At 42.3% G+C, this 26,835-nt stretch overlaps 1 protein-coding gene across 2 annotated transcripts in view; it reads right to left on the bottom strand.

Annotated features, from left to right (window-relative positions):
• The window catches only part of LOC128769411 (glypican-5-like), a 122,670-nt gene that overhangs the window by 68,745 nt on the left and 27,090 nt on the right, over positions 1-26,835 (bottom strand). For both annotated transcript variants that reach the window (XM_053883103.1, XM_053883102.1), the window contains exons 3-4: positions 16,491-17,194; positions 756-919 (exon numbers count right to left, since the gene is read on the bottom strand). In XM_053883103.1, coding sequence (XP_053739078.1) covers positions 756-919; positions 16,491-17,194 — 868 coding nt within the window. The remainder of the gene's footprint in view (positions 1-755; positions 920-16,490; positions 17,195-26,835) is intronic.

A 26,835-nucleotide genomic window follows, 5' to 3' on the forward strand; every position in this document is an offset into this window, starting at 1 on the left:
GCGCCCCAAGTGTGTGGCACTATGTAAGTTGAGGTGGGCTGGGCTTCATCTTTGGTGGTATAGACGTCTGGGTAAACAGGAAATTGTTGGTGTGTCAAGATTAAAGTTTACAAATTCCCCCCTCACCCACTCCACCACTGCCAGCGTCTGTGGGCGCGGGCCGACTGCCTGGAAGACCAGGTGGAGGGCATAGTGCCCTACTGAGGCGCCTTCATCTTCAACATGTGTGCAGGGGAGGCGTGTCGTCCAGGAAACCGTCTGAAATACTTTCTTACCCCTATAAAAGAAAGACCGGCCGACCTCAGACGGAGACCACGGCCGGATTTATTTGAACGTTGGGTCCAGACATCTGACTTTTGTTTAGAAATCACGATCATCTGCCGGGAAATTGAGAGTGTCTGAATGTGAACGCGGAGAGACTTAAAAATGGCGTTTAATGGTCCAGCGTTGTCGTAGGGTTTGTGGCAATAAAACAATTTGGATTTTACTGGAACTAAAATTTATTTACACTAATAATAATAACAACAATTATCTTTATTATGGCCTCTAAATGATACAGTATAGGTCTGTTTCACACTACAAATGCGACAAAAAGTTGAATTTTGTTGAGCTCCTGTTGACTGAATACAACTTTAATTCATTACAACGTTAGAAAGAAACTCCAGTGGAGCTCCTTTCTAATGTTGTTGTACTCTTACCAATGATATTTGCTGGATCAATACCACTCGTACATCACACGGTGATCCCGCTCTTACCTCCTTAAATGGGCCAGCTGGCCGAGCCACTGCTCCGGTAAAGGTTGGGAGGGGGCAGCAGATGGAAACGGAGTGGATGAGGTCATGGCAGAGGTTGTGACCTCAGGAGCAGGAGGCTGCATGCCAGTAGGTTCTCCAGTAGACAGGCCACACACCTTGTCTACCTGCGGGAAACACACACAGACACACACATAGATATATAAACACACTCCTGTTAGGCAAGAAAAACATGAAGGGTGTCGGTGCAGAGGTGAGTGACTTCCATAAACCAGTTGACACCTGTTTACTTGAAAGCATATGGACACGCACATTACTCAAGGTCAAATTCCTCATCCTGACTGGAGCGTTGAAACCACAATTGAGCGGAGAACTGACTCCCAGGGAGGTGCGAGGAATTACGCAAGAGAAATCCTGCAGGAAAACTGTCGAAGTAAAGCGACACGATGGAAGTCAAGTTGCGATGAGTGAGTTATTGCGAGCAGGGCCGACTGTGAATGCAGAACATTCCACTACCTCATGGAAGTGAGCGCACGTGTTGGCAGTTGGCAAGACTCTCCAGTGGGCTATTAAAGCCGGCAGCAGCCGGGAGGAGGAGGAGAAAGCAGGCTTGTGAGGCTCTTCAAACCAAGAGGCAAAATCAATGACGTTTCATTGGCGTAAAAGCCTCGGGGTAGCGTTATTTAGCGGCTCTCAATTAGCCAGAGTATAATGTATCTGAGCTGAGTAAATCTCCAGCGCGATCGATGTCTGAGTGCTGCTCCCGTCTGCTGAGATGAGTCACTCCGGTGTGGAAGTGAATCCAACACCAGCGGGGCGCGCTGATGAAGTGGTGATGTTAGCGGTGAAGTCAGTCGTTCGCTTGTGTGGCTGAAAGAAATATTAAGTTAGCAAGCAAAGGAGTTTTTTTTTTTTTTTTTTAGACAGCAGCGTTTTTGGCTTTGCAAAAATAGGGGCCATATCATTCACACCCTGATAGAAAATACCATGTTGTCTCTCACGGCCCCAAGAAAAAAGGCTGGTAAAGGGTACAATCCATAAAAAAAACAGGAACTCCACCTTATTTTTTTAATATTTATCGTCATTCCACACTCTGGTTTCCTCCCACAAAAACTCATTGGCGACTCCAAATTGTCCCTCATTGTGAGCAATTCTGTCTACAGTAGTGGTGTAATGGTTTCCTCTCGCCCTGTGTAGCTGGGATAAGCTGGAGACCCTGCAACCCAAGACCATTTGGAGGAGGCCCCAGAGTGAAAAACCATTATACCTGAATTTTATATACTATATATATATATATATATATATATATATATATATATATATATATATATATACATTTATACATTAATATATATATAGTGGTACCTCGGTTTTCGAACAAAGATATTTTTTTTGCTTCTGATTTCGAACGAAAATCCAGAACTGGAACGTCCCCAACAAAAGCCGAAAAAAACATAACACGTGCAGACTGATCAGCTGACCCACGCCACACTTTGTTATTGTGTATAATCTCTGTATGCAGACGTGTCCCGTTAGCTCAGACCTGGGCAAAGTGCGGCCCGGGGGCCATATGCGGCCCTTTTCCTGTGTTTTTGCGGCCCTCATGAGGTCGGACTGAAACTATACAACTGATAAGTAGTCATTTTTCGGACTATTTTTTGTCTTGTTTCTTTCTTAGCATTACTATTTCAAGAATGATTATAACATGTTCAGGACTTAAATTTCTTTTCATCTGCTATTTTAGTGAGTATTTTTTGTTCCTCAAAATTCATGAAAAGAAAATTGAAAATATATATTCTAATTTCCTTTTAATATTTCATAGATATTTTTGCTCTAGTTTCATTATTTATATTCAACTTAAATTGCATAATTGCCTAATAAATGCAATATTTTTATAGGTTTCATGCCATATTTGCACTTAATATCTTTGCTTCCATTGAATGGTTCGTTCTTTGTTACGTAAGATTTTTTTTGTCCCGTCATGTTTCTTAGTCATCGCCGCCTTCCTTTTGGCATGATGGCCCCTCACTACTGTCACAGTTTATAATGTGGCCCTTTAGGAAATTTAACTGCCCACCTCTGCGTTAGCTACATTTACTGACTGTTTTTTCTTCATATTGAGGTGTAAAACCTTTCCTGTCTCCACACTGGACCGTGGTAGAGTGTCACAGGGGAGGTGCTCGCTCTCCACACCTCCGAGGCTGGAGCGCTCACTCCAGGGTTTGATGTCCTGTTGTGGGCTGGAGCTGGGACAGGGATGAGGCGAGTCTGGGACAGAGCTAAGTTACTTGGTTTATGACTTTGTCACAGCCAAACTGCACAGAAGCGCACATTCAGAGCTGGACACGCACCGGGCACCTCTTCACTTCTGGAGAGACGTCACTCACTCGGCAACCCCTCCCACATGCAGCGGCCACACACATAGAGGAACAGCGCACCTGCAGCAGACACTCTACATTCACTCCTACAAAAGACTATTTTAAGGCTTGGAACGTGTTGTTTCTTTTTCCATTCATTGTAATGGGAAAAATTGATTCGGATTTCGAACAAATCGCTTCTCGAACGGCCATCTGGAACGTATTGTACCACTGTATATACTATACATAATATACTTTTTTTTGTTGAACAATTTGGGATACTTGCAGTTATTTTATTGACCAATCTAGAAGTCACTGAGAGGCTCACACACAAAAATAATTTGAATAAATAACTATCACGGTTATCAATAAATTGACTTGAAGTACAAAAGTAGTTGGACACACGTACTGCCGGGTGCATTTGCAGTAACACCCGAGTGGTCCAAAACAATGGAATGCCCTACATCGGGAAGTGGAAAACACGTTGTGTTGTAATGGTCGGGTGTGTCGACAATAAGCAGCTGAAAATGTGTTAATGGTGTGAAAACGTGTCACGCCAGACCTCTAAAAATATTTCCACCTCGCCAGTCGGGGAGGAGATAAGTCATTGTGTGTCCCTTATTCACATACAGATCAAGTAGAACATGAAAAAATGCCGAGGCAGCGTAACACTAGTGGTCATTAACTCTCCCGCTCTTCTTTTCGTTTCTGCTCTTAAATCCTCTGATGGGAGACGCACGGCACGGGGGAAGGTTGTTTTATTGCATTAACCTTCACCCCCAGTGGACCCATAAAACAGGCTCACATGTGGTGGAGCTGCCGCGCCGCCACACATGCTAATGCCACACATGTACATGCTAACATTCCACTCACACGTCACACTGTGGTGAGGGGAGATAGCAACTGCAGGGCCGAGCGCCGGCTAAATCTGTGTTTAGACAAATGCATCTCACATGCGCTCATTTGTTTGACTTTCTGTTGGCACAACACTGCGCACCCAAGAAAATAAACCAAGGTTTATTGGCTACAAGAGGCAAATTATTTGTTGTGGAAGTTAATGATTACAAAAATAAAGATCCCAAGAACTATTAAATAGAGGAAGTTTGTCTGGCCAGTTAAGTACTTGACAAAATATATTAAATAACAAGGTAAAGAGAGCCTTAAAACAATACATTTAATTCAATAAGAGGCATAATACAAAATAAACCAAGCATAACCTTCCTTCATATTGGCAGTGTCCACTCTAAATACCAGTATATACTGTAAGCTACCTGGCACAAACCAAGCGTATGACACACTGAGTCTGAAGTAAAGAAGCGTCAACATGTGGTTTCCGTGGGAAAATGGACAAGAAATGGAGCTGAATTTGCTTGACCAATGCAATGTGCTAGCAATCACTGGAGTACTGACGGCCTCAATGTGGGTGCCATCTGGCTATATTCCGACATCGGATTTCAGGGCATCAAAATACATATCGGCAACTTGTGCGACATCTGCAGTGAAAGCAGCCTTCAGTATTTCATGGTAGCCTTTCAAGTGAAGCACATGTACCGCGTTACACGGCATATCCTGACGCCTTATGTAAAACTAAGGAAGGAGGTTGGGGTTAGGTAAGGCTTGGGGCGGCACTCCTTTCATTCTTCATGGAACAACAACTACATTCTTTACATTCATTCTACATTTCTCTGCTGTCCCGATAAGGGATCTATGGATATGTTGTACATCAGATACATGTCGAGGGGTAATTCAATTGACAGTTTGCTCATCGAAAAATGAGACCAAATAATATATAGAGACACAATCATTGGAATAGGAAGATTACATATAAAGTTTGGGATACCCTTCGGGCTTGGTTGCGATAAAAGGGTTTGATATGTGAATGAAATGGTCAATCTACGATCCACCCTACAGTGTGATCGCAAGCTCTGGGGATGACTGGACGGACAAGGTTGTGCATTCAAGCCACCAAAAGAAGCTTTTTCCACAGGGCGTCTTCTCCAGGATCACGAACATTTGGGTATCTGGCAAGGATGCCTCTCAGACATTAGGTGTTATAGGTATGTTCATCTTTGAGGAGGCCACTCAGGAGACCCGGGACATGCAGAACCAGATGAGCCTGGCAATCCTCTGATAGCTAGTGGGCGTGGCCCAGAAGAGGAGTGTCTTGCTTACCTGCAGAGACAGTCGCCTCTCGTGACCAAGATAAGCGGCCAAAATTGGATGGATGAAAGGCGAAATATTGTGAGTCTAGGGCCTACAATGATGACATTTTGTTGAAAACCAAAATAAATAAGAAAGACAAAACCATAGGTTAGATACATACAACTGTTGCAATGCTCTTCAGGACTGGAGCAAATGCATACAAGGGTTGGGTAACATTTTGAACTGCAGCACCAGCGAGGAGGAACGGTTTAACGTGGTCACTTTCTTGTCATCAGGCTCATCTTACAAGACAGGTCAACTAAAAAATGCCGTAGGAAGAAAAGTGGGTCGTCCACCGACAGGAAAGGTACACTGATCAGGTGAGAGGGACGGCTCTTAACTCTTTCTGAAGCTGCCTGAGTGGGAACACGTCAGATGAGTTCTGCAGAAAGTGACGGTCAGCACTTCCAAACTCCAGACCTTTCAAGGATAAGCTGCTTTTTATATAATGCTTCGCTGTAAATTTCAGCTTGGTTGCATTCCAGTTGGTAAAAAAAAAAAAAAAAGTCCTGAATTGTTCCCACATTCAGAAGTACAAAAAGACTCCTTTCACTCTTGGAAGGAAAGTGGACTGGAGCGATTGAAAAACGCTCTGCACAGAGAGAAGACAATGACAAGAATTGCTCTCGTGCCTAAATAAACATGTAGCATTAAGTCACTGCAGGGAAAACAAACAGCCCTCTTGTTTTGGTCCCAACACGCATGCCCTTGTAGGTCAGATCTTATGACTGTGTCCTCACAGCCAATCGGATCACGGCCTGCAAGGATGACAACACGGCCAGGAATCAATTATCTTTTGACCTGATGATGGCGTGAGAATGGAAATCCCAATGGGGCACAGCACGAGTCCTCCCCTGCTTTGTGCGCAAGCGCGTACGCGAGTACGTGTGTCAGACCACCTGTTTGTCCTTGTTATACCTTCACCATTTCAGCTATTTCGTGGAGCATTCCTTATGTGATTGCTTCAGGACAGAGACTGATGACCAGGAGAGAAGCCGGGACACACAATGTCTGGATGGGAAAGTCATAGACTCTGAGTACATTTGATCTGCGCCAGGATATATGACTCCCACAGCTTTAGCCGGGGTGGATCAACATTTCGACAGCTCGGTCATGAGCACACTTGGAATGAGAAAGGTGCCGGAACTTGCTTCATACTAGCTGAGTCTAAACCGAGAATGGAATTCAAAAATCTATACGTGCTTTACGTTATCAATGTAGCCATGAGTGTGCAGTCATAACGCTAACATCCATGAGAAGTTTTGACTGGCGAAAGCAACTTATGAAACTCATGGACAATCACAGTCCATAACAGGACTAAATAGTTTGGAATATTCGATCTGACTGTAGTTGTATATGTGCACTATTATAAGTACATGTGCTAGTTTCACACCTCACACCATTTCAAAAACCAAGAGCTCCATCTAGTGGCCCCTGCAAATCGGGTCACTGTTTCACCAACCCTGCAGTACTGTTTCATGATACCTCATCTAGCCATCACTAGCAGTTAGTCCAATAACTTATTGGATTGCTCGACTGATGTATGCAAGTGTGAAATCGGGACCATTTCCCATCAGGTTCAAACAAGTTTGACTTGCTATGATTTATGATCTAAAGAGAAGATTCATTTGAAACTATTATTCTTTGACTTCTCATTGTCAACTGGTGAAATGAAAGATGACTATCATAAGACTATCATGAAGTTTTATAACTCTATGCATCTCTGAAGTTGGGCTTTGTGGTGTTGAGCTTCAAAAGTGATCATGGCGCATGTCTCTCTCTGTCTCACCCTGGGTGAAGAGAGTGAAAAACAAAAATTGTGACAGTGAAAAGGCTTCAGTTAGGCCAGCCCCTGGCCATCCCTGCTCTCTGGGAGTATTGCCTTACAGATACCAGTGGTGGTCTTGTCTTCCCGGTTTATTTATCATGGGATTACAGAGTAAAGCGAAAGGAACTTTCTCAGCCCCCTTTCACCCCCACAGCTCAGCGGTGTGCAGGATGCAGCAACTGCGCTAGCCCACTTCTCCAAGAGGAGCTTCTTTTCCCACTCCTGCTCTAAATGTCAGCGAATGAACTGTTAAGCTACTGATTTATTAAAATTCCATACTGAACAATAGTTTTATTGCAGCCCGAACTGTTGCATCGACAGAGTCTATAAAGTATTCCTCACATTTAAAAGTCATCATTGAGGATGCACCACTCTCATCCTATCCACACGCAGATGTATTCACTTCCAATATTTATATGGATATAGAAATGTAATGCAATAAACAATGTGATGCAACAATATTTAAGCTCCTTTCAGGCAGTGTGTTGACGTAAACATGTACAGTGGCCAAGACGTTTTCCAAAGTAACATTGATTTAATTTGCCTATGTACGCTGTGTTTTTTTTATTATTTTTATTTATGTGTTTGCCTATTTCCGGGTTAAGAGACAGCTAAACCTTTACTGCAGGACCTACAACAATGACAAAGGCATCAATTCAAGTTCGGAAATTTGAAACATAACTGAAAAACTTCGGATTACCACTAATAAACTACATATTCATCGATGGATTGGCATGATAGGAGGCAGATATTAACCATGTTAGAGTATGAATTAGCATCCTGTTCAGCATCACTATATTACACCTGTGGATGGAAAGGGCTCGGGTTTATTACTGTATAATAACCTATATAAGCAAGTAAGTAGTGAGAGTTGTGTCAGTGTTACCAACAAAACAAATATGCCAGAAGGAAATAAACACTTCTATAAATGCAAAATGAAACAGTAATATCAGGAAGTTCATTTCACAATATTATTATTATTATAAATAAATGTTTAATCTCCTCTAATACAATGTATATACATGTGACATTTGTTTTACCTACACCTCCTGACATTATTATTATTATTATTATTATAAGAAGATGATCCGCTGTGGTGGGAGAAGCCGAAACAAAAAGAAAGAGATTATTATTATTATTATTATTATTGACATATTACATACGCACTCAACGTTTCTTCTTACATTTCAAAGGTATTGAAAAGGAAGTGAATAATAGGTCTTATCCCTAATTTCCCGACATAAACAAAGGCACAAACCGAACCACTCATGACAAAGAGGATCAAAATATCTACTGTAGCTTTCCCACCCAAGTCATACAAAGACAAACGCTTACACTTGTTTCTGTTTAGCTCATGTAAAAGCATTCTTTCGCACTCTAGCTCGCCGTATCAACCACAGGATATCAGTCCATCTGCCCATTTCACTTTCAGCTTGTTTTGCTTCACTCTCATTTGAATGATGTCACTGATAACTGGGATAAAGTCAACACAACGCTTCTCACACCAAAGTGAGGCATGTTTACTTTCACCAAAATCCCTCATTGTTTGTCTTTCCAAATGACTTCAGTGTTGATTCTACTTCTTTATACATGCATTCGTCGTGGGTATGGATGACGAGAGAAAATGGTCAGGATCACGAAGAAGACGGCTGCTGTCAGGTGGTGCCGTGCGCTCACGATGTCTTCAACTATGAGCAACATTTGCAGGGTTTTCGAAGCCTTTTCAACAAATTCCATAGAGCAGAATACAACTCATCTATATGATTTGTTTCATGCTCGGAGAATCAAACACAAATCCACTCAAACGTTGAGCCCAAACATTGGTTGGGATCTTGACAAAGCACAGATGTGAACATAAGGAAAAAATGTGTGGCAGTGTTCAACATGCTCAATACTTCCCTCACAGATGGAGATGACAGGCTGTGTATTGGCAGGAATCTGGTGAAACAATATGTATCCCGTGCCAATATCATATTCCACGACATATTGTGATGCTGTAAGTACAGCGATATATTGCGTTATTTGTCAAGCAGAGCCCTTATTTTAAGGGAAAACATAACAGCAACCACGCGGTCCACATTGGCTGTAACACTAAATCGACACGGTGGGTTTGTTTATGGTGTTCCATGGGTGCTTGACTGTAGAGCGGCACATCTTATGTGCGTTTAAATAACCACAAACCACAACGCGTATTCATTTCATAAATATCAATACGCTGGTCTTAAAATATCGATACAGCATTGTACCATAAACTATCGTGATATTTGAGTGCCCCAATGTTTTCTGGAATGTAGATGCCACTAAATTCTAGGTGGTTTTGCTAGTTCTGACATCACAGGTCGCTTTCAAAGCATCAAAACACGCAGCTATTACTTCAAGCAACTGTGTGTTTGGGATAGTAATTTTGGCAGAGAGAAGACAATCTTCAAAAACGATCCTGAGATTAAATTATATAAAAATGAATCCAACCAATAACTAGTGATAATACAATAAGTATTTTGGAGAACTACTTCCATTGCAGGACGCATATTGACACGTGAATAAATAAATCCGTCTCAGAATTCAGCTGAGAAATATCATTGTTGCGTGTTGAGGAGAAGCAAATATGACAAGATGGAAAGGCGCACGTGAGGTCGAGAGGGAAGAAGAAGAGGGGCTGCACCAACTGTCATTAGCTAATGCACTGCTGAGTGAGTCAGACAGCAGCAGCAGCAGCAGCAGCGTCAGGGGCGGGCGCCGGTGCCAGAGGCGTGCTAGGCTTATAAAGATGATATAAGTGTATGGATCGGCCAAAGAACACAAACGTGGTCACCGGCGCTCCAGATCTGCAGTGCAGCTCCTGTCAGAAGCCGTGGAAATCCAACACGTCAAAATCATTGACGAAAATATTTGTCTTAAAACCATGTTCATTTCACATACAAATCATCGGATAACAATTCAAACAGAAATCCTCGGAGCGAAAGGCCTCATGAGACACATGAATGTTGCTTTATCTCATGTTTAAGTTACATTTTCAATGTAACCTCTGAGATGAATCATAACATTTCCCTCTGGATTATTAAAGCTTTCTAATTCTGTCTAGAACAATGTGAAATTGTGTCAAACGCACAAGTTAAACTCAAGGCCCAGGGGCCAGATCGGGTCCTTCAACTCATTTATGCGGCCAAGACCAATAAACACAGAAATTTGGAATCAATTTCCAAACAAAGTGTGCCAAAAACTTGAATTACGAACAAAGCAAAGATCAGAGGTCACCCACCGCCCGTCTTCAGGCTAGTCAGTAGAGCTACTGTATGAATGCCAAGAGTGAAACGCGTTAAATTGATGCAGGTAAAGGGGACTTGAAACAGTCTAGTGTATTGTGAGTGGAGACAAGTATTTTAAAGTTAGTCACATGATATTCAAATTGACATTGACATCAAATTTTGTTTAAAATTCGGTTTTTTTTTTCAAAAAATAAAATAAAATAAATTTTGGAGTAAAGTAAGGTAATAAGAATTGTACAGTTTGGAACTTTGCTTAACCCCCTTACGTTATTACATGCGACACCTCGGATTTAAGGACTCATGATGCTAATGCTAAACGCTAAATCCATCTTATTAACTGAGGGTGAAATTGGACAGTTGCCCTGACACCATCACTGTTGTCTATTAAAATGTACATTATTTCAATTCCAAAGAAGTTTCCAAGCTCCATGTTCAGATAAAAAAAAAAAAAAAAAAAACGCTGAATTTATGCCACATGTAATTTCCTTCCTTGAGATGAAAGAGAAAAAAAAATGATGGTGTCAATATGTAATGATGTAATGGGTATAAATGTCAAGCAATATTCTTCACTGGCTCTGTAAAATATGAGTATAATTATATTTCATCCAATTATGCTTTTCCTGTTTCGCTGAAAACTCAAGAAAATAAAACGGTGTTGGAGATAAATGCCTCAGAAGTTTATTAAGTTGGTGAATGGAAACCGTCCAGTGAACCCACGAGACCTTATTTCCATTATCTAAAGGCCCCAGATGGCTATTATCATTCCTCCATAAAGACCGCAATGAAAAGCTGAGGTAAAACCCGACGTTGGGCCGACATTTAAACAGCTCTAATGTGGATCACCGCTCCTTTCTCAGCGGCCAAATAAAGCTTTCAATAAGTCACATTCCTTGACACGTCTTTGACACACTTTGTCAGGAATGTGAAGCAATGTTGAAGCCAAAAAACGGTAAAACTGATTTCACCAGACTTCAGTCATAGTTAAGAACATGCACATAAGTGTATGACTACAGTACTCTTAACTGTGTAACGTAATGAGATCCAGCCTGCTACACCTCCCCAACCTCTACGCTTCATTCAAGTATGTAGAGGAATGTGTCAAAAAATAAATCTTTCCGACTGCCAGCCCACACGACCATCAATAACAGCCTTTCAGCCCTCCGCAGTATTGTCGCACTGGGTGGACCCGCACATCTCTGCTCCTTGTAGAATTTTAAAAAACCTGATACCTGTAAACGGAGCGTGTGTGTGTGTGTGTGTGTGTGTGTGTGTAAAGCCCTGTTGGTTTGGTGACCTGAGTCCTACCCGATGACGTACAATAGCACTAAGCATTGACTTGTCTGAGAGGCGCGTGAAGCGGGAGGTGGGGGGGGAGCCATGGGAGGGATACGTGCCCAGGGCGGATTGGGATAACACCCCAGTGTAAAACCACATATTCACAATAATTCCTTTAATAGCAACTTGAAGACAAATGAGGCTCAGATGGTACGGAACCACATTGTCAGTTTTTGACAAGTCCTGCGGGTGAATCTTAAATTCAGCTCATCCGATTCCAGCGAATGCCCAAAATAAAGAATGAAAATGGCGAAGTATGTTGTTGAAGAAGTTGCTCGCACGGCTTTCCATTTGAACAGAACCAGTGGCTGCATTCAGACAGAGCAATGACACGGGCTGTCACAGCCCAAGAACTTTGGTATAATAAAACCAGCCGTTTAGAGAACATCACACCACAGCGCCCTGTCAAAATGGCTGGAGCAAAAGCACTAATATATATATATATCCAAATAACAACTGAAATCCCTGCAGGTTCTCAAAGCTACATTGCTTTACAATGCTTCATGTGGCCAGCTCATAAATTGCTTGGGATGGTGTGAGTGCATTTGTGGGCATCCTGAGTAACTGAGGAGCACATGGCAAATTATTTCACATTGAAAGATCATTTAACTCTACATTATGAGGCAGGCTGGCTTTAAATTTTGATGTCACCTTGCCGATTGTTCTGGATCTCTGTTGTTTCAGGGAAACATACGTGAACTACCAGGCAGTGGTAAATGAGGTTGGACTACTGAGGAGAGACGGCTAAACCAAATGTATACAGTCCAAAAGGTACAGTAGATGTTGAACAAATTCACATTCATGGTTCTGATGAGAGCAAATAGTGGCAATTCCACGCGAACAAAAAACAAGAATTGCATGAAAGGATAGGTAGAAAGCCTAGTTGTTTCAGAAAGAGATTGCTTGCACCTCATTCAATTCATCAACGCAGTGATCACTGTCAGACTCTAGTCAGCGAAAAAAAAATAAAAATAAAAAATATAAAAACAATAGACTATTAAAAAAAACAGGTGATGATCACAAGTCCAAGTACAATCTTAAAATGACAGTTGCAAGTGATATGGTCATCGTCGTGCTGGTTGGTAAAATGGAAATTCATATTTTTCTATTGTTTCAAGCACGGATATTGTATTGATTTAAGGACGCCAATATGGCGTTTGAGAACTTCCACTCGGACATCTGACATCGCTATACGCAGACAATCTCTGTCTCTCACGTCTCTCTGCATGTGACGTGAAAAGTGATACTGGTATTTATTTACAGATGAATATTTGCTGGGCAGCTCCTTTCCGCCATTGCTCCAGGGAAAGCGAAGCAAGATCTTAAAAGACCTGTAATATTTGAGGGATATGCCTTACACACACAAACATACCAAGAAGGACAAGAACAGCCCGACTCATCTCCTGATGGAAGAGAGAGTACTAAGCGCCAAAACCCACAGATCACTCCACAGCACAAGCTGCTCTGAACAATTTACAATCTTCAATTGTGCTACTCATTTGGTTGACACAACTGTTGTTTTCTTAGTCAATTTAGACTTGACCAGAGTCAGATTTCTTGTACTGGGTTATACAAAGATAAATGGTTACTTTACCTCGACAAAGGGAATCAGGACAGCTATATTCTCACGCTACACTATATAAACCAAATAGAAATAGAAACTCTTGGCTTTTTCAGGAGGCTGTAGAAGGATACAGAAGCATATAGGTCAGAGGGTCTAACACTGAAACAGTAGTTGTACTTGTTCATTGAATGCTTTACAGTTTTCCTTGATGGGCCACAGAGGCTTCATAAAACCGCACCGCGATTGAAAAAGGCCAGGGGTTATTGGTAACACTTTTATATGCGTGTGTAGGTGTGTGACAGACAGAGTCAGAGCGCTTCGGTTTGGTTGAAACGTATTGCTGAAGGGAGAGAAGAGGGGTCACTAAGTGTCTGGTGTTGTTTCTTTCCAAGTGGATGCTTGTGTTTCCCAGCAGGAAGAGGATCTTTGCTTTGTCCCTGACTGCCACGCTATGAATTCTAAACAGGCCAACATGCGCACAATCATCCACACACGACATACAAATTAGGTTTGACTCACTGTTCTGAGCAGCCGAGAGGTTCCTGCCTGCCTTTCACTCAGGCACTGAGCATCACACTTGGAAACTTTGACCCAATTGAAAGCCATCGAACACAGTGAACATCCCGAAGAGAAGGCAGGGTTCACAGACAGTCTGACTCCAAAAGCCAAAAAAAAAAAAAAAAAAATATATATATATATATATATATATATATATATATATATATATATATATATATATATATATATATATATATAAATCAAAACATTAACAATAAACAAAACATTTGATTGATGTCTGTCACTTGACATTTATTCCTTATCATTTATTGTCTCCAGAGTGCTGCAAATGCTCTTTGTAATGCTCTTTCCTCGCAGGATAATTTATAAAATTATTCTTGTTATTATTATTATTCCATCCGTTTTCCACCACATTCCCAGGGTCAGACAAGGAGGAGCAAAAGCATTGAGGCTCAGACTTTTCTTCTGGAGGAATACCATGGTGTTGCCGGACGTAGTCCATCCAATACTTCCCAGTTGGACGTGTCCAGAATACCTCACTTCGTAGACATAGTAGAGGCATGCTAAAAGGGATCCATTTTGCAGAATCTCTTGTGAGAGAGATCCTCAACTACCACCCTTAGGAGTGCTTGAACCATATACTGAGGGGCTTTTCCCACTGCATGTTCTGTCTTGGGTGGCCTGAGTTCAATTCGCCCCTTGCTGTGCAGCGGCGCACCTCTGCGCCTCAGGCGAAGTCCTTTTTTTTCTCCTTGGCTGGCGGCGCCCTGCGCAAAATAGCTGGTTTGTGACCCACGATGAAGCAACAGAAGTTGTCATCAGCCACGACAACCTATTAACCACCACCGACTTAACCTAATTTCTCTGCCACTTCTTAACATTACGAGTCGTCCTCACCGCGGTACTGACCTGACGGCTGCAACAGAATGTGGCGTTTCTCAGCCAAAAGTAATTTTACAAGGAAATAGGGAAAAACTTGGGGAAAATCTGCATCTTTCCTCTTCGCTGTCCTCATGCCCTCGAGGTGATGGGTGCCATCAAGTTAAAGCAGGAGGTGTATCTTGTGCTGTTGGCTTGTGGGAGGACTCGTACCAACAAGCTAAGTGGTGTCCTGCTGCGTCTACGACCTAGACGTGTGAAGAAGTAGCACGTAGGTTCAGCTTCAAAGAGATGCAGGACCACCGTATGATGGCTCAGGAAGGAGGAACAGTGCAAGGTAAAACAGGTGATAGGGGGCGCCCTATTTGTGGACCACAGATAATGTTGGAAGCTGGAAGGAGGATATTTGAAGACCTCCTCAATCCCACTGGAATCTTTATTCCAGAAGTCTTAGCAGGTAATAAACCAAAGTCATAGAAAAATAGTCAGTAAGGATGGTTGTCACGTCTTAAAAGGTCAGTGAGGAACAACCAGAGATGGAGATGATTCGGTTGTTTTATGGAGTCGTGCGATAAAACATTCAAATTTGATGTTGTGATTTCAAGACTCTAACTTGAAAACGGTTAGAGAAAAAAGTCTTCTGGTGAAATGCATGACTTCTACAGATGTTTATCTGGTCCACTAGTGACACTCGTCCTAGTCTCCCAAGCAACAAAAATGACAATGATCATGTATTTGCACTGTATTTCCCGTAGCTTCCCCCATTATTTCTCAGTTTTTTTCACATTCCCAGTCAGCTGTGTTTTGTTTTGACGATGACGTCACCACGTCCCCAGACACTGTGAAGCAAAGCATCACCTCCAGTATGTGCCGCATGTGAACTGTCACCGTGATCGGATGAGCAGTCTTACTGTAACGGTTAGTTAACTGAAAGAGTGTTTACGGACTTCCATGAAAAAGAAAAACATCAATGTCGGGAATCTTCCTACATCAAGGTCAACAACAGGTTGTGGGTTACATGAATCATTTTGCCGAAGAAAATGATTCATGCACAAGACCCACATTTCCATGGTAGCAATTGAGTCAATGGAGGTGCTTCAGTTCTATTCCTCAAGAGTGTCAATCCCTTCTTTGCTGCTGTGCATTATCCTGACAAGGCCAAACATTCTGTGCGTATTAGTCATCAGAAGAAGAGACATTTCATACATTTAATCATTTGTTTTGGCTTGAAATCCAAGACTCCAGCGTTGATTTTAATTCACTTAAGTCTAACCTCTCCACTCTGGGTGCGACCGCAGCCGACCTGGCAGTTGTTCAAGAAACTGTCTTCGTCTTTCAAACGCACAATTTATGAGTGCACATAACATCGGGCATGTGGTAGCACTCACAGTGTGAAGGTGCTCCCAATCCCCCATTCTATCCACTAAGTCAATAAGGAATTTTTAATATTCCTCCCCAGTCACAAGCTTAACTGCAATACTGATGTTTAGCTGCCTTGACGTTTCGGAAAACGACTCCTCTAACCTCGGTGCTGTCTGCGCTTTATACGTGCAGGATGAGGATTTTTTTTTTCAGTATAAACAATATTTTCACTGAATAATTTTGACACTGTGCAAACATTAATGTAGTGTGCGGGTTCTTTGTTGGAAAAAAGTCGGTCATGGACCACAAGCAGGCTGTTAAACGGTTCCAATCAATACATGAAGTTGCCAAGGCATATGTTTACCACAAAGAAGTCGGTATGTTGGATTTGACTTGCTGATGTGTGTTTGTACGGGGTGAACTTACCGTGGCAGTGACGAGCGGACCGTGAAGCTGCGCGTAGAGCAAGGCTTCGTTGACATGGCCCCTGACGCCCAGCAGGGCTAACTCCAAGCTGTGGTGGCCGGCCATGCCGTGCGTCAGCTGCTCCAGAAGGCTGGTGTATCTCCTCCAGGGCTGATCCAGTTCTGACACGCTGGCCAAGCAGCCTCGCATCACGTTCAGGCAGTAACCCACGCAGGGTTTGATGAGAGTCAACCCTCGGCAGTGCGAGCAGTACACCATTTTCACCAGCCCCTTCACGCACTCTTTACTCAGAAGCACGTTTTCCGTGGCGTTCATCACCTCCACACCTTCATCCAACGCAAGGCCCAGCTGCCGGCCCACTCCCATGGCCCCGGCGAGCTCCTGGGCCATGACGGCCGGGTGAGGTCCAAAGGGGTTGACGTCCTGCCTGATCATACGAAGACAGTCGCTCATTTGGCTGACGGACATCATGCTGCCTTCGATACCAGGGTTGATCAGCCGAGTGTAAACCAGCGGAAATAAGTGGTTGAAAAACTGGTTGACCGACGCTTCCACGGAGACGTTGGCACCACGGAGATAGAGGGAGAGCGAAGAGAAAAGCTGGTTTACGTGGGGAAGAGCTTGGCGGGAGAGAGACGTGTAGCTTCCCTCGAGGAGAGAACTCAGATGCCCTTGTGAGAAGGACAGTAGGTACTGGAACATGTCTGGAAGCAGAGCAAAGAGAAACAGGAATAAAACCAATGCTTCCACTCCAGATGGTTTTCATGATCAAATATGGCATATGGAATTTTCAAAATTATTACTCGATGAACAAAACCTCCAGGGAGTGCTCCAATGAAAGCACAATTCATCTTGTTGGAGGCCACTGATAAATATTCATGCATTGGTTTCTCATTAAAAAAAAAGCTGTCAGACTTCAGAAGGTTACAAAACATAACAGTAATAGAACTTAAAAATGAGACCAAAAACGATGAAAATGCCAGCTCATATGTTTGGTAAAGGTTTCAGTCTTGGGTGTTCTCGTGCCTTTTTCACACAATTTTTAAAATTTTAAAAAGAAGTCTAAATTTTATTGTGATGATTGTTGAACTGTAGTGTTTATTTCATTGACTTGTTGTTTCAGTTGTTTCATTGCTGCCACATATTAGTGGGTGATGAGGTTTCATGGCCTGAATATTGGTGGTGCTCTTCATTTAGAAATGAAACGAAATAGTTTCACAAAGATGAAGATCATACAACTGAGAGTGCCCTCTAGTGGCCTCTGAAAACTAGGACACCGTTTCGTGAAACTTTACCAGTCAATGCTTTAAGTGTTAAAGTGAAATTAAATTTCATCAAACTAGTTCTCGGTCATTGCATGTCACACTGGCAGCCCATGAAGAACCGGCCTCCTGTCACTAGGTGGCAGTGCTTCAGTTGTCTGAAAAGGCAAACATTGATGCAACAAGAATATATATATATATATATATATATATATATATATATATATATATATATATATATATATATATATATATATATATATATATTTTTTTTTTTTTTTTTTTTTTTTTTTTTTTTTTCCTTCAAGGATAAATCTAATGTTTTTGAATGACATCGAAAAGGTGCATTTGTGTAAGAATTTATGCTGAACATTTTCCAAACTATTCTGAAGACAAGAATGAAAAAAAACAGGGAAGTCTGTTTGTTAATGCAAAGAAGAAGTTCACACACTTGTCTTTAGGATTTACCCATGCCAAAAAAACAAATAATTTATTAAATGTTTCCATTGTTTTAGTCCATGTGACTATAAGGACAGATGATTAAACAGCGCACTGTGGAGTACAGCACTCAAATCGCAACATGACTGAAAGAGGAACACAACTGAATCAAAATCAACTTATTTCCAAGAGTCAAAAATAATTTCTGTTTAAAAAAATCCAGGTGACGGTGGTTATCCCTACATTGTTTTGCAATTGAATTGAACTGTATTGACCTGTTTCATAAAAAAAAAAAGTGTATTTTTTTTCAGTAAAATATGTTTCCTGCGACCTCTGACAAGTCAGAAACAAACAAATAAAGGTTATTTCACTGTTGTTATTGATCTTCACATCCATTTATTTCTGAAATTTAGTAGCAATTTAAATAACAATAAAACAAAGAAGAAGAAATATGAGTCCTCGCGGAGGAAGAAAAGAACTAAGACTTGCCTGGCTTCTTCTTCGAGACAAGACACTGGCAGGATTAACAAGGGAGACCCCCGGCCTTATATGTCAGAACCCAGCTGTTGCAAGTCGGAGCTGAGCGGACCTCCATGCTCTTTCACCCAACACAGTTTCGTTGCTGTAACAGCAAACTGTTTCCAAGAAATAATCCTGCAATAATCCTTGGATTACTACACATGAAGACTTGTGCTGTGCAGCCTGCTGAGCACATAAAAATGTCCCTAAATTTTCATGGTCCATAAAGGGTTCTGATGGAGAGTGACACACTCAAGTGAGTTTCATGTTTGTTTGTTGTACATGGGGATACAGTAGATACACTCCCTCTTCAGAGTGAAGGAAGCAAGTATCATACTCATGAACCAACATGACAAGGCATAAAGTAACGCACGACTCTGCAGGCCAACAACATCAAGGCCAGTCTCACGTTTCATTGTTTCTTTTCTGTCATGCTCCAGGCTTGGCTCTATATCAAATGCGCCGCATTAGAACAACAGAGTCCTTGATACAATAAATCAGCGCGGATCATAAAAATGATTTGAGGTCTTTATTCCTTGGTTATACTGAGCTTCTTTAAGCATCTGCTCCACCTTCAGCACAGCAGCCAAGTGGATGAAGGTCAGACGTGGCTAAAGCCCAAAGCCAAAATTGAAAAATTCAAAAGAACGCACACCTGTCGTCCATTAAGGCCTTCAATCCATCTACCTGCCCGGCCGATGCCAGACGGATCTCACTTTAATGCTCAAAAGTTATTTACAGGTGAAAGCTCAGCAGGATTTATGGATGAATTGTTATTCTCCGAAGGCTAGATTGAAATTGATTTTACGATATTTGACATCGGAAGATAAAGTTTCGAAGGGATTTTTTCATGTGGAGCGCGTGCATATGTCTATAGCATGGACACGGCGCTCGGTCTGGACGGTGATGTCAGCGTATAAGCATGCCAGGACATGAAGGAGCGGTAGCAACTGTACAGAAATGGAGAGCGGGGGCCGCCCCCCCTTACTCTTATGGCCTTGGCAGTGGTCCACATTATTAATGTAGCACGGGGTTAACGTTATAGAAATCAATTTGCTTGATGTTATCACACACACACACACACATTCAGAGCTGGTAATAGTATCCCCTGCATTATATATAGAGTGATTCCAACTTATATACGTGTGTGCGCATGTGTCACAGACAGAAGGAGAACAACAGTCCTGCTCAACAGCTGCACTAATACGACTGCTGTCTATAACACACACGGCCTCCCGACTGACCAGTGAAAAGCACAGTTCGCTTGTCATTGACCTGCAAACAACTCCGTCATTTTCAGCAGCTCCCAAATACGTAACCCTCAGTCAGTATCAATTCAGACCCTGAGAGTGCGTGACAGGAAACAGGCGTGATGATTATCGGCCTACTGGGGGAAATAAAAGTGAGGGATGAGAAGTTCTGCTCCAACTCTGATGTTTCATCTTCATGTCTGTATGATATCAGTTTCCCACTTAATATCTGAAAGATTTACTTGATGCTTCAAATGACCAGAACGACCGATGAATGAACACGACATGGCTACAAATATTTCTGCTATGTTCAGGAGATATCAAAGACTAACACTGGATCAAAAATAAAATGTAGTCTCTAGCTAAACAGTACGGTTTAAAACAACACAGGCGGGCAATTGAATGTCCTAAAGTTATATACTGTTGAGAGGGGCTGTCAAAACCCAAAGAAAGGAGGGCAAGAGAAAACTGAAAATAAAAATGGAGTGACGGCACCATGTGTGATTCTGAAATTACACTTTGAAAATGCACAGAAAATTTGTTTGATTGTTTGTTGTGTTTTATTTACTTTAAACCACGTTCCATTAAAGAATACTGATGTGTCTCATGCATTTCAAAATCTACTTTCAATTCTGATGTATTTTAAGGGACAATAAAAAAAGCCAACAGAAAAGAAAAATAATCGGAACGAGAAAGTTACGTTTCAGTTGCATCATAATAAAAAAAAAAAACAAAAACAAAAAAAACAATGCACAAGACAAAAATGTCAGAGACAATGTTAGTTTTATATTATAGTTACTCCAGGAGGGCCACATAAATACAGTCAACGGTCTGCATTTGGCCCCCGGGCCGCACTTTGCCCAGGTCTGGCGGAAAATATTCATGTTGGGGAAGTGAACTTTTGCGTCCTATGGTGACGCCAAAGGAAGCCTTCAGTGTTTCATGTTGACACATTAGGCTTTCAACTGAAGCATATGTTATGTCTTATGCAACATGGGGCGCCGTGGGAAATGCGTCATGTGAAAAAAAAAACAAAAAAAAAAAACAAGGAAGAACGGAAGTTGGGGTTCGGTCCTTTCCTACATGTAACAATGTGTCAATTGCTCTGTAAAGCCTCTCAGTCGACCCCGCCTTTCAGTCACTGTAGCAGTGGCTCGGTCAGAAAGGAGGACACACTTAAGGAGTCATAAATGGCAACTGACATGCAACATCCAACGCTGAAGGCTGCCTCCGTTGTCAGTTATTTCCAAACATCAATATATTACAGCATGAGAGTGAGGATTAGAACAAGCGCGAAAAGTGCAAATTCATGACTGAGTTGCATTGTTAGTTTGAGCGAGCATGGGCGTACACTCGGCACTCTGGTTTCCTCCCACGGTCCAAAAACATACAGAGCTTGATGAAACAGTCCAAGCGGTCTGTAGGTGTGAGTCTGTGTGTGAATGGTTGTTAGGCTCTGTGTATCGTGATGTGAAAGGATGGCAGCCAGTTTAGGGCGCTGCCCACCTCTCGCCCAAATCTGGGATACGGTAGAAAATGAATGAACTTTGTTGAGAGTGCTATTGATGGATTTTGACTTTGACTGAATAAGTTTCATTTCTATGAAAGAAAAATGCATTAACAATAATAAAATGCTGAGTACCTTTCCATACAATTCAGAGGAGTCTTGACAATGCATGTAATCTGAAGGCATATTTTTCAATTCCTAGTCCAGAAATAACAGAAGATATTGTGATGGGTTTAATGTTCTGAAGTTTTTCATTTGTCGGATTGAACATTCCTCGTGTCAGGTCATAGCCCAAACTAGCCTCTCACAGTGTTAACACTGTTCACGAGGAAGAAGAAATGTGCAGCAGTAAATCAGTACAATGGCAGGAGAAGTAAAATTTTGCAACCCAAACCTACTGTTTGGCAGGTTCACTAAATGACCTTTTAATTCTCAATTTGCTCAACAGACAGAGGAAACCATCATTGCCAATTTGAGCTTGCAAACAAATGATTTCCTGTGTAATAGTAGGAATAAAGGCGCCGGATCACTCACAATATAGTGACTCAGAGCAAAGCATTAGACTTTTCAACTTTTGCTTAAAAAACAATATACTTTGACAGCACTGCCAGGTATTCCAACCCTCACAGTTTTCTTTGAACTGGACTTGCAGTATCGTGTCGTGTCTCAGAAATGAGCCAAGACCAAAGATATATTCAGATTTTCCCTGTAAAATGATGTTACTTTGTTTCAACTGCCCAAAAAGTTGCAGCCATTGCCAGACTTGAAGCCTCCGGGATTACCGTGCCAATTTGAGGTCTTTCAGCGAGCCTTGAAGACGTTCTGTGAGACATGTTGACAGGGCATTGGCAATAGTCCTGACTGGGAAATAAGGAATATTACAAGAGAATAAAGCTGTATTTTCCTCAGTTATTCCGTGTTATGTGACAAGGCGAAACAACTCCTGTAAAAGGGGGCTGTGACATCTGGAACCATTCGGCCACTCGGGAACCATTCAATTTCTTCCATCGCAGAAAAGTGTCAAGCGCAAAGAAGACACAAAGTCGCCCAGAAATGCTCCGGTCGTGGAAAAAAATGGATGTGATGATGGATTCCTCTTCAGATTTGATCTGTTCTCTATCAAAGGCTCTCCCACTTACTCACACGTTTCTCAACAATGATAAATCAATAGAAATTTTAGAGGCTTCTCCAGAGGTTTCGCAGCAATTACCAGTACTGGGAAATGGGTGGGGAGCAGCATATTAAAAACCACTGCACTTCTGTCTCACCACTCAAAAGGGAATTGAAACGTGTCCCTCGAGACACAGATCGTAAGGGATGAGTAACATTTGGGTCTCTTAAGCAGACACTCTTGAATGCAATGAAACTCAACCTGCTTCAGTCCGGTGTTTGGATCTGAAGCTACTGTATCTCATTCCAGCTATACCATGCCAAGGCTGCTCGCTGAGCTCAGAGTTTTACATCATAAGGAGTTATTTCCACTTTACGTTCTGCCTGGCAACTCAGTGTTTTTCTGGCAGAATCTAAGTTAAATTGTCACCATGGAGAAACCGTCTCAGAAGTCAAAATAGGAGCCTTCAGCTCCATGATTTAAGTGTAAACTTTCAATCCTCTCCAGCCTTGTGAGAGATGCCTGCACGTCTGTGCACTTCCAGCGGAATAAATAAAGGGCCAATGTCTTATTCTGGGGTTGCAAAAACTCTCACACATATTCGGGCGACAGATGTCTCTGTTATCAACGCAATAAATACAGTGTAGAACTCGCATTCCCTGAAGCATGTGATCATGATCCGGCTATTCGCTGTCAAAACTCGACAGAATCAGATAACGTTAATGTGCTAAAACGCCAAGCAATTAAACTTTATTATTTTAAACAGCGTGTCATTTCCTCCTTGCGCATTACAGCATTGCTTAATCCGGTGAGTAAGAGTCTACGGATTTAACTGGACTTGTATGAGCAAAGGCTTTATCACATGGGAGGTGCAGACGGCTGAACCTCATTGACTATAAAGCAGTGAAATGAAAAGGCAAAGACAAAAGAAGTGATGAACAGGATCAATCATATCTCCAATAATACCAATTTATAGCAGAGTATATTTAGTGAGGAAATATAATAAATAAATGGAAACGTCTTCAAAAAGGGCAGCCCATTTCCTTCAAGAGTCAGAGCAAAATACCATCTAGCTCATTCATTTTTTGTTTCCTTTGAACCTTCTTCTACCGCTTATCCGGGGTCGGGTCGTGGAGGCAGCATTCGGAGCAAGGAAGCCCAAACTTCCCGGTCCGCACAAACCTCCTCCAGCTCCTCCCGGGGGATCCCGAGGCGTTCCCAGGCCAGACCGGAGACATCATCTCTCCAGCGAGTCCTGGGTCTTCCCCGGGGTCTCCTCCCGGTAGGACATGTCCGGAACACCTCCCCAGGGAGGCGTCCAGGGGGCATCCGGATCAGATGCCCGAGCCACCTCAGCTGGTTCCTCTCGATGTGGAGGAGCAGCGGCTCCACCCCGAGCTCCTCCCGGATGACCGAACTCCTCACCCTATCTCTAAGGGTGCGCCCAGCCACCCTGCGGAGGAAACTCATCTCAGCCGCTTGTATCCGCGATCTCATCCTTTCGGTCACGAAAGCTCGTGACCATAGGTGAGGGTGGGAACGTAGATCGATCGGTAAAGAAAAAAAAATGTATTTGGTCAAGTTCTTGGTCGATAACTTCATTCATGCCTGGGACACAATAATAACAAAAACATATATATTTTATCGACATAATTTTCATACATTTTTCTTCTCGAGAGGTCAGTCTTATTCACACAAGCTGAAAATGACACCACAAATTGGTAATACCAATAACAGATGGATGACACACTAGTGTTGTAGTGGACCTGACCCAAGATCGACCACCACATACGGAAAACAAGAACGTGACCGACTTGAAACCGATAAGGAGAGAGACCAAGGCCAGGGTCAAAATGAATACAGAACAAAAAAGTAGTTTGTTCCAATGAAAGCATTTTAATTCTTGCTTTTTTTTGGATAAAATTCAGTTGCATTTTCAGGAAGAAATGTGTTTGTGAGAGAGTGTGTGTTGACATTTGGCTGAGTTAGGGCCGGTTTGCTGGTCCCCAACATAGTTATCTTGAAAATAACTGGCTCATTATAGTTGGGTTTATGTTTGGTATAGACTCCTGGCTAATGTTGGCCATTTGTTTTGGATGGTTAGAATGAGGGTGAGAGGCTGGGGAACTCCAAAAGTCCGAACAAGGATAGCAATTCGAACTTGAGTGTGTGTGTGCATCTGTACGTGGCAATATGACAAATAGACTTAACATTTGTATTCTGGACTCGGTCTGGTTTCAATCCTGGTCTTTGTCTCACCCCATCATTGGTATCTTGGTCCCAACTATTCCGAGTCTGGGTCTGGGACTTCCTCTCTATGTGCGCTTGTCTCTGTCTTGACTCAGTCTCGGGTCAGATGGTCTCAACGACAACACAAAACTTTCTAAATCACTCATATCACACTGGTCCTCAAAGGGCAGCAGTAAGTGGGGGTTTTATTCCAACCAAAAACGCACACGTACACTTCAGATTGGTGACAATGTGTCTTCTCGATTGGTCGGAACAAAGACTAGGACCCACTTCCGCCCTTTCGAGGATTGCTTTGAGAACCCTGTCCCCCTGTCCCAACGTCTAAAGACAACTACAATCTTAAAACCTTACAAACTCACTAGACGACACTCTTTCTCATTCTTAAGGTGTCAAATATTGATAGTTGTCTAGTGGACTATTTGTTTTTTGGCCTCAAAAGTAGGGCTAAGACAAGCGCAACATCAGTTAAGTGAGCCCTTGTGGACGGCTGAGATACCACAGGACTTCTAAAAGTGAAGCATTATTAACGCACTGGTTCTATGCCCTACATATCCATATAAACCTGTTGAGTCAGGACAAAATCTAGCTTGCATATTTTTATCATTCCCAACTCGAGACACTTTTGCCACTTCATTTAAAGTAGTTTATTAATACACAGCTTTATTTAAATGACGCGGACAGAAGAGGCCCAACAGTGTAGTGTTTAAATGGAGAAGGAATGACAGGGAAACTGTAATTGTGGCTGTGTTTATATAAGGTCTGTTTATGCTTGCACATACTTGGAGATGCCTTTAATACTGCGATAATGAGGTTGGAGACACTCATCTAATACCACGGAGCTGTGAGCCATTCCAGTCTTGCCCATCACTCCCGACGGCACCTTCTCAGGCAACACATTTTAATCCCCGCCACAGGATTCTGTTTCAGAGCGCTCACCAGACACATATGTGAGATAGTGACATGTGTGTGGATTACATATCCTTGTTCTAATTAGTCGAAATACAGTACAACGAATCACCTCCCTCCTCGACTCAAGTTACAGGTGAGACCTGCGCTGTCACACAATCCATCAGCTTCTTATCTTTCGGCAAAAAGTTTAATGGCGATAAACTATTAATACAGTGTGTCATAGCTTGAATCTGTTGATTCACTACTTGCGTGGCTGTAACCGATGTCTGCGTTCTAAACAAGGAGCATGACTCATCTTGCAGGCAATGATACACAAATCTGACCTGCAAAGACTGGATCACTTCATGCTGACAAGATGACTATTGGAATACGTAACCATGTTCTCTGGTGAGAGCAATGGTGAGTTTCATAAACAACTCAGTCACTGCTTTCAGTACATACCCATGTAGGTGCAAATTTACAAGCAAAAAAGCTGGGTGAGAAATGTTTGTGCAGTGGTTCAGTGTCAGAAGGAAAGAAGAAAATGAAAAATGATGAGAGGGCAGAGTTAGTCATCAGGTATAACAGGTTAACTACAGTGGAGGTCAAGATGGTAGAAGCACAGAAAACAACAAGCTGATGGTGTCAAGTATCAGTATCCTCTACCCAATGTTCATAACCTGTGGGCAGTAACTGCAACATTGGGGTTCACAACATGAGGAAATAAGCTTCCAGAGACTCTGGGTGGAGCCCTTGCTTGTCCAGCTCAGAGATATTTGAGGGAACGTAACCTTCACCTCCAGAATTGCAAGGCATCTCCAGGGGACAGCAGGGCCACCACTTGGGTTGCAAGTGAAAACTTCAAGTTTCCTCATTTGCCATTTGAAAACAAACTCTAACAAGAACAACCCTCTTGTAAACAATGCTCCTGAGTCAGAATGAGTCCAACAGATGGAGGGAGAGGATCAGATAAAGCAAGGCACTGTAGTTTGGATCACGACAAAGCCAGCATCTTATCGCCATTAGTGTGTACATATATTTCATCTGTGTGTCAAATAATGTCAAACCAACCAACGGTGACCAATAAATGTTTGTGGTCGTGTCATATTTTTATATCAGC

The sequence above is a fragment of the Synchiropus splendidus genome, chromosome 13, assembly GCF_027744825.2.
Source record: "Synchiropus splendidus isolate RoL2022-P1 chromosome 13, RoL_Sspl_1.0, whole genome shotgun sequence".
Taxonomy (NCBI): Eukaryota; Metazoa; Chordata; class Actinopteri; order Syngnathiformes; family Callionymidae; genus Synchiropus; species Synchiropus splendidus.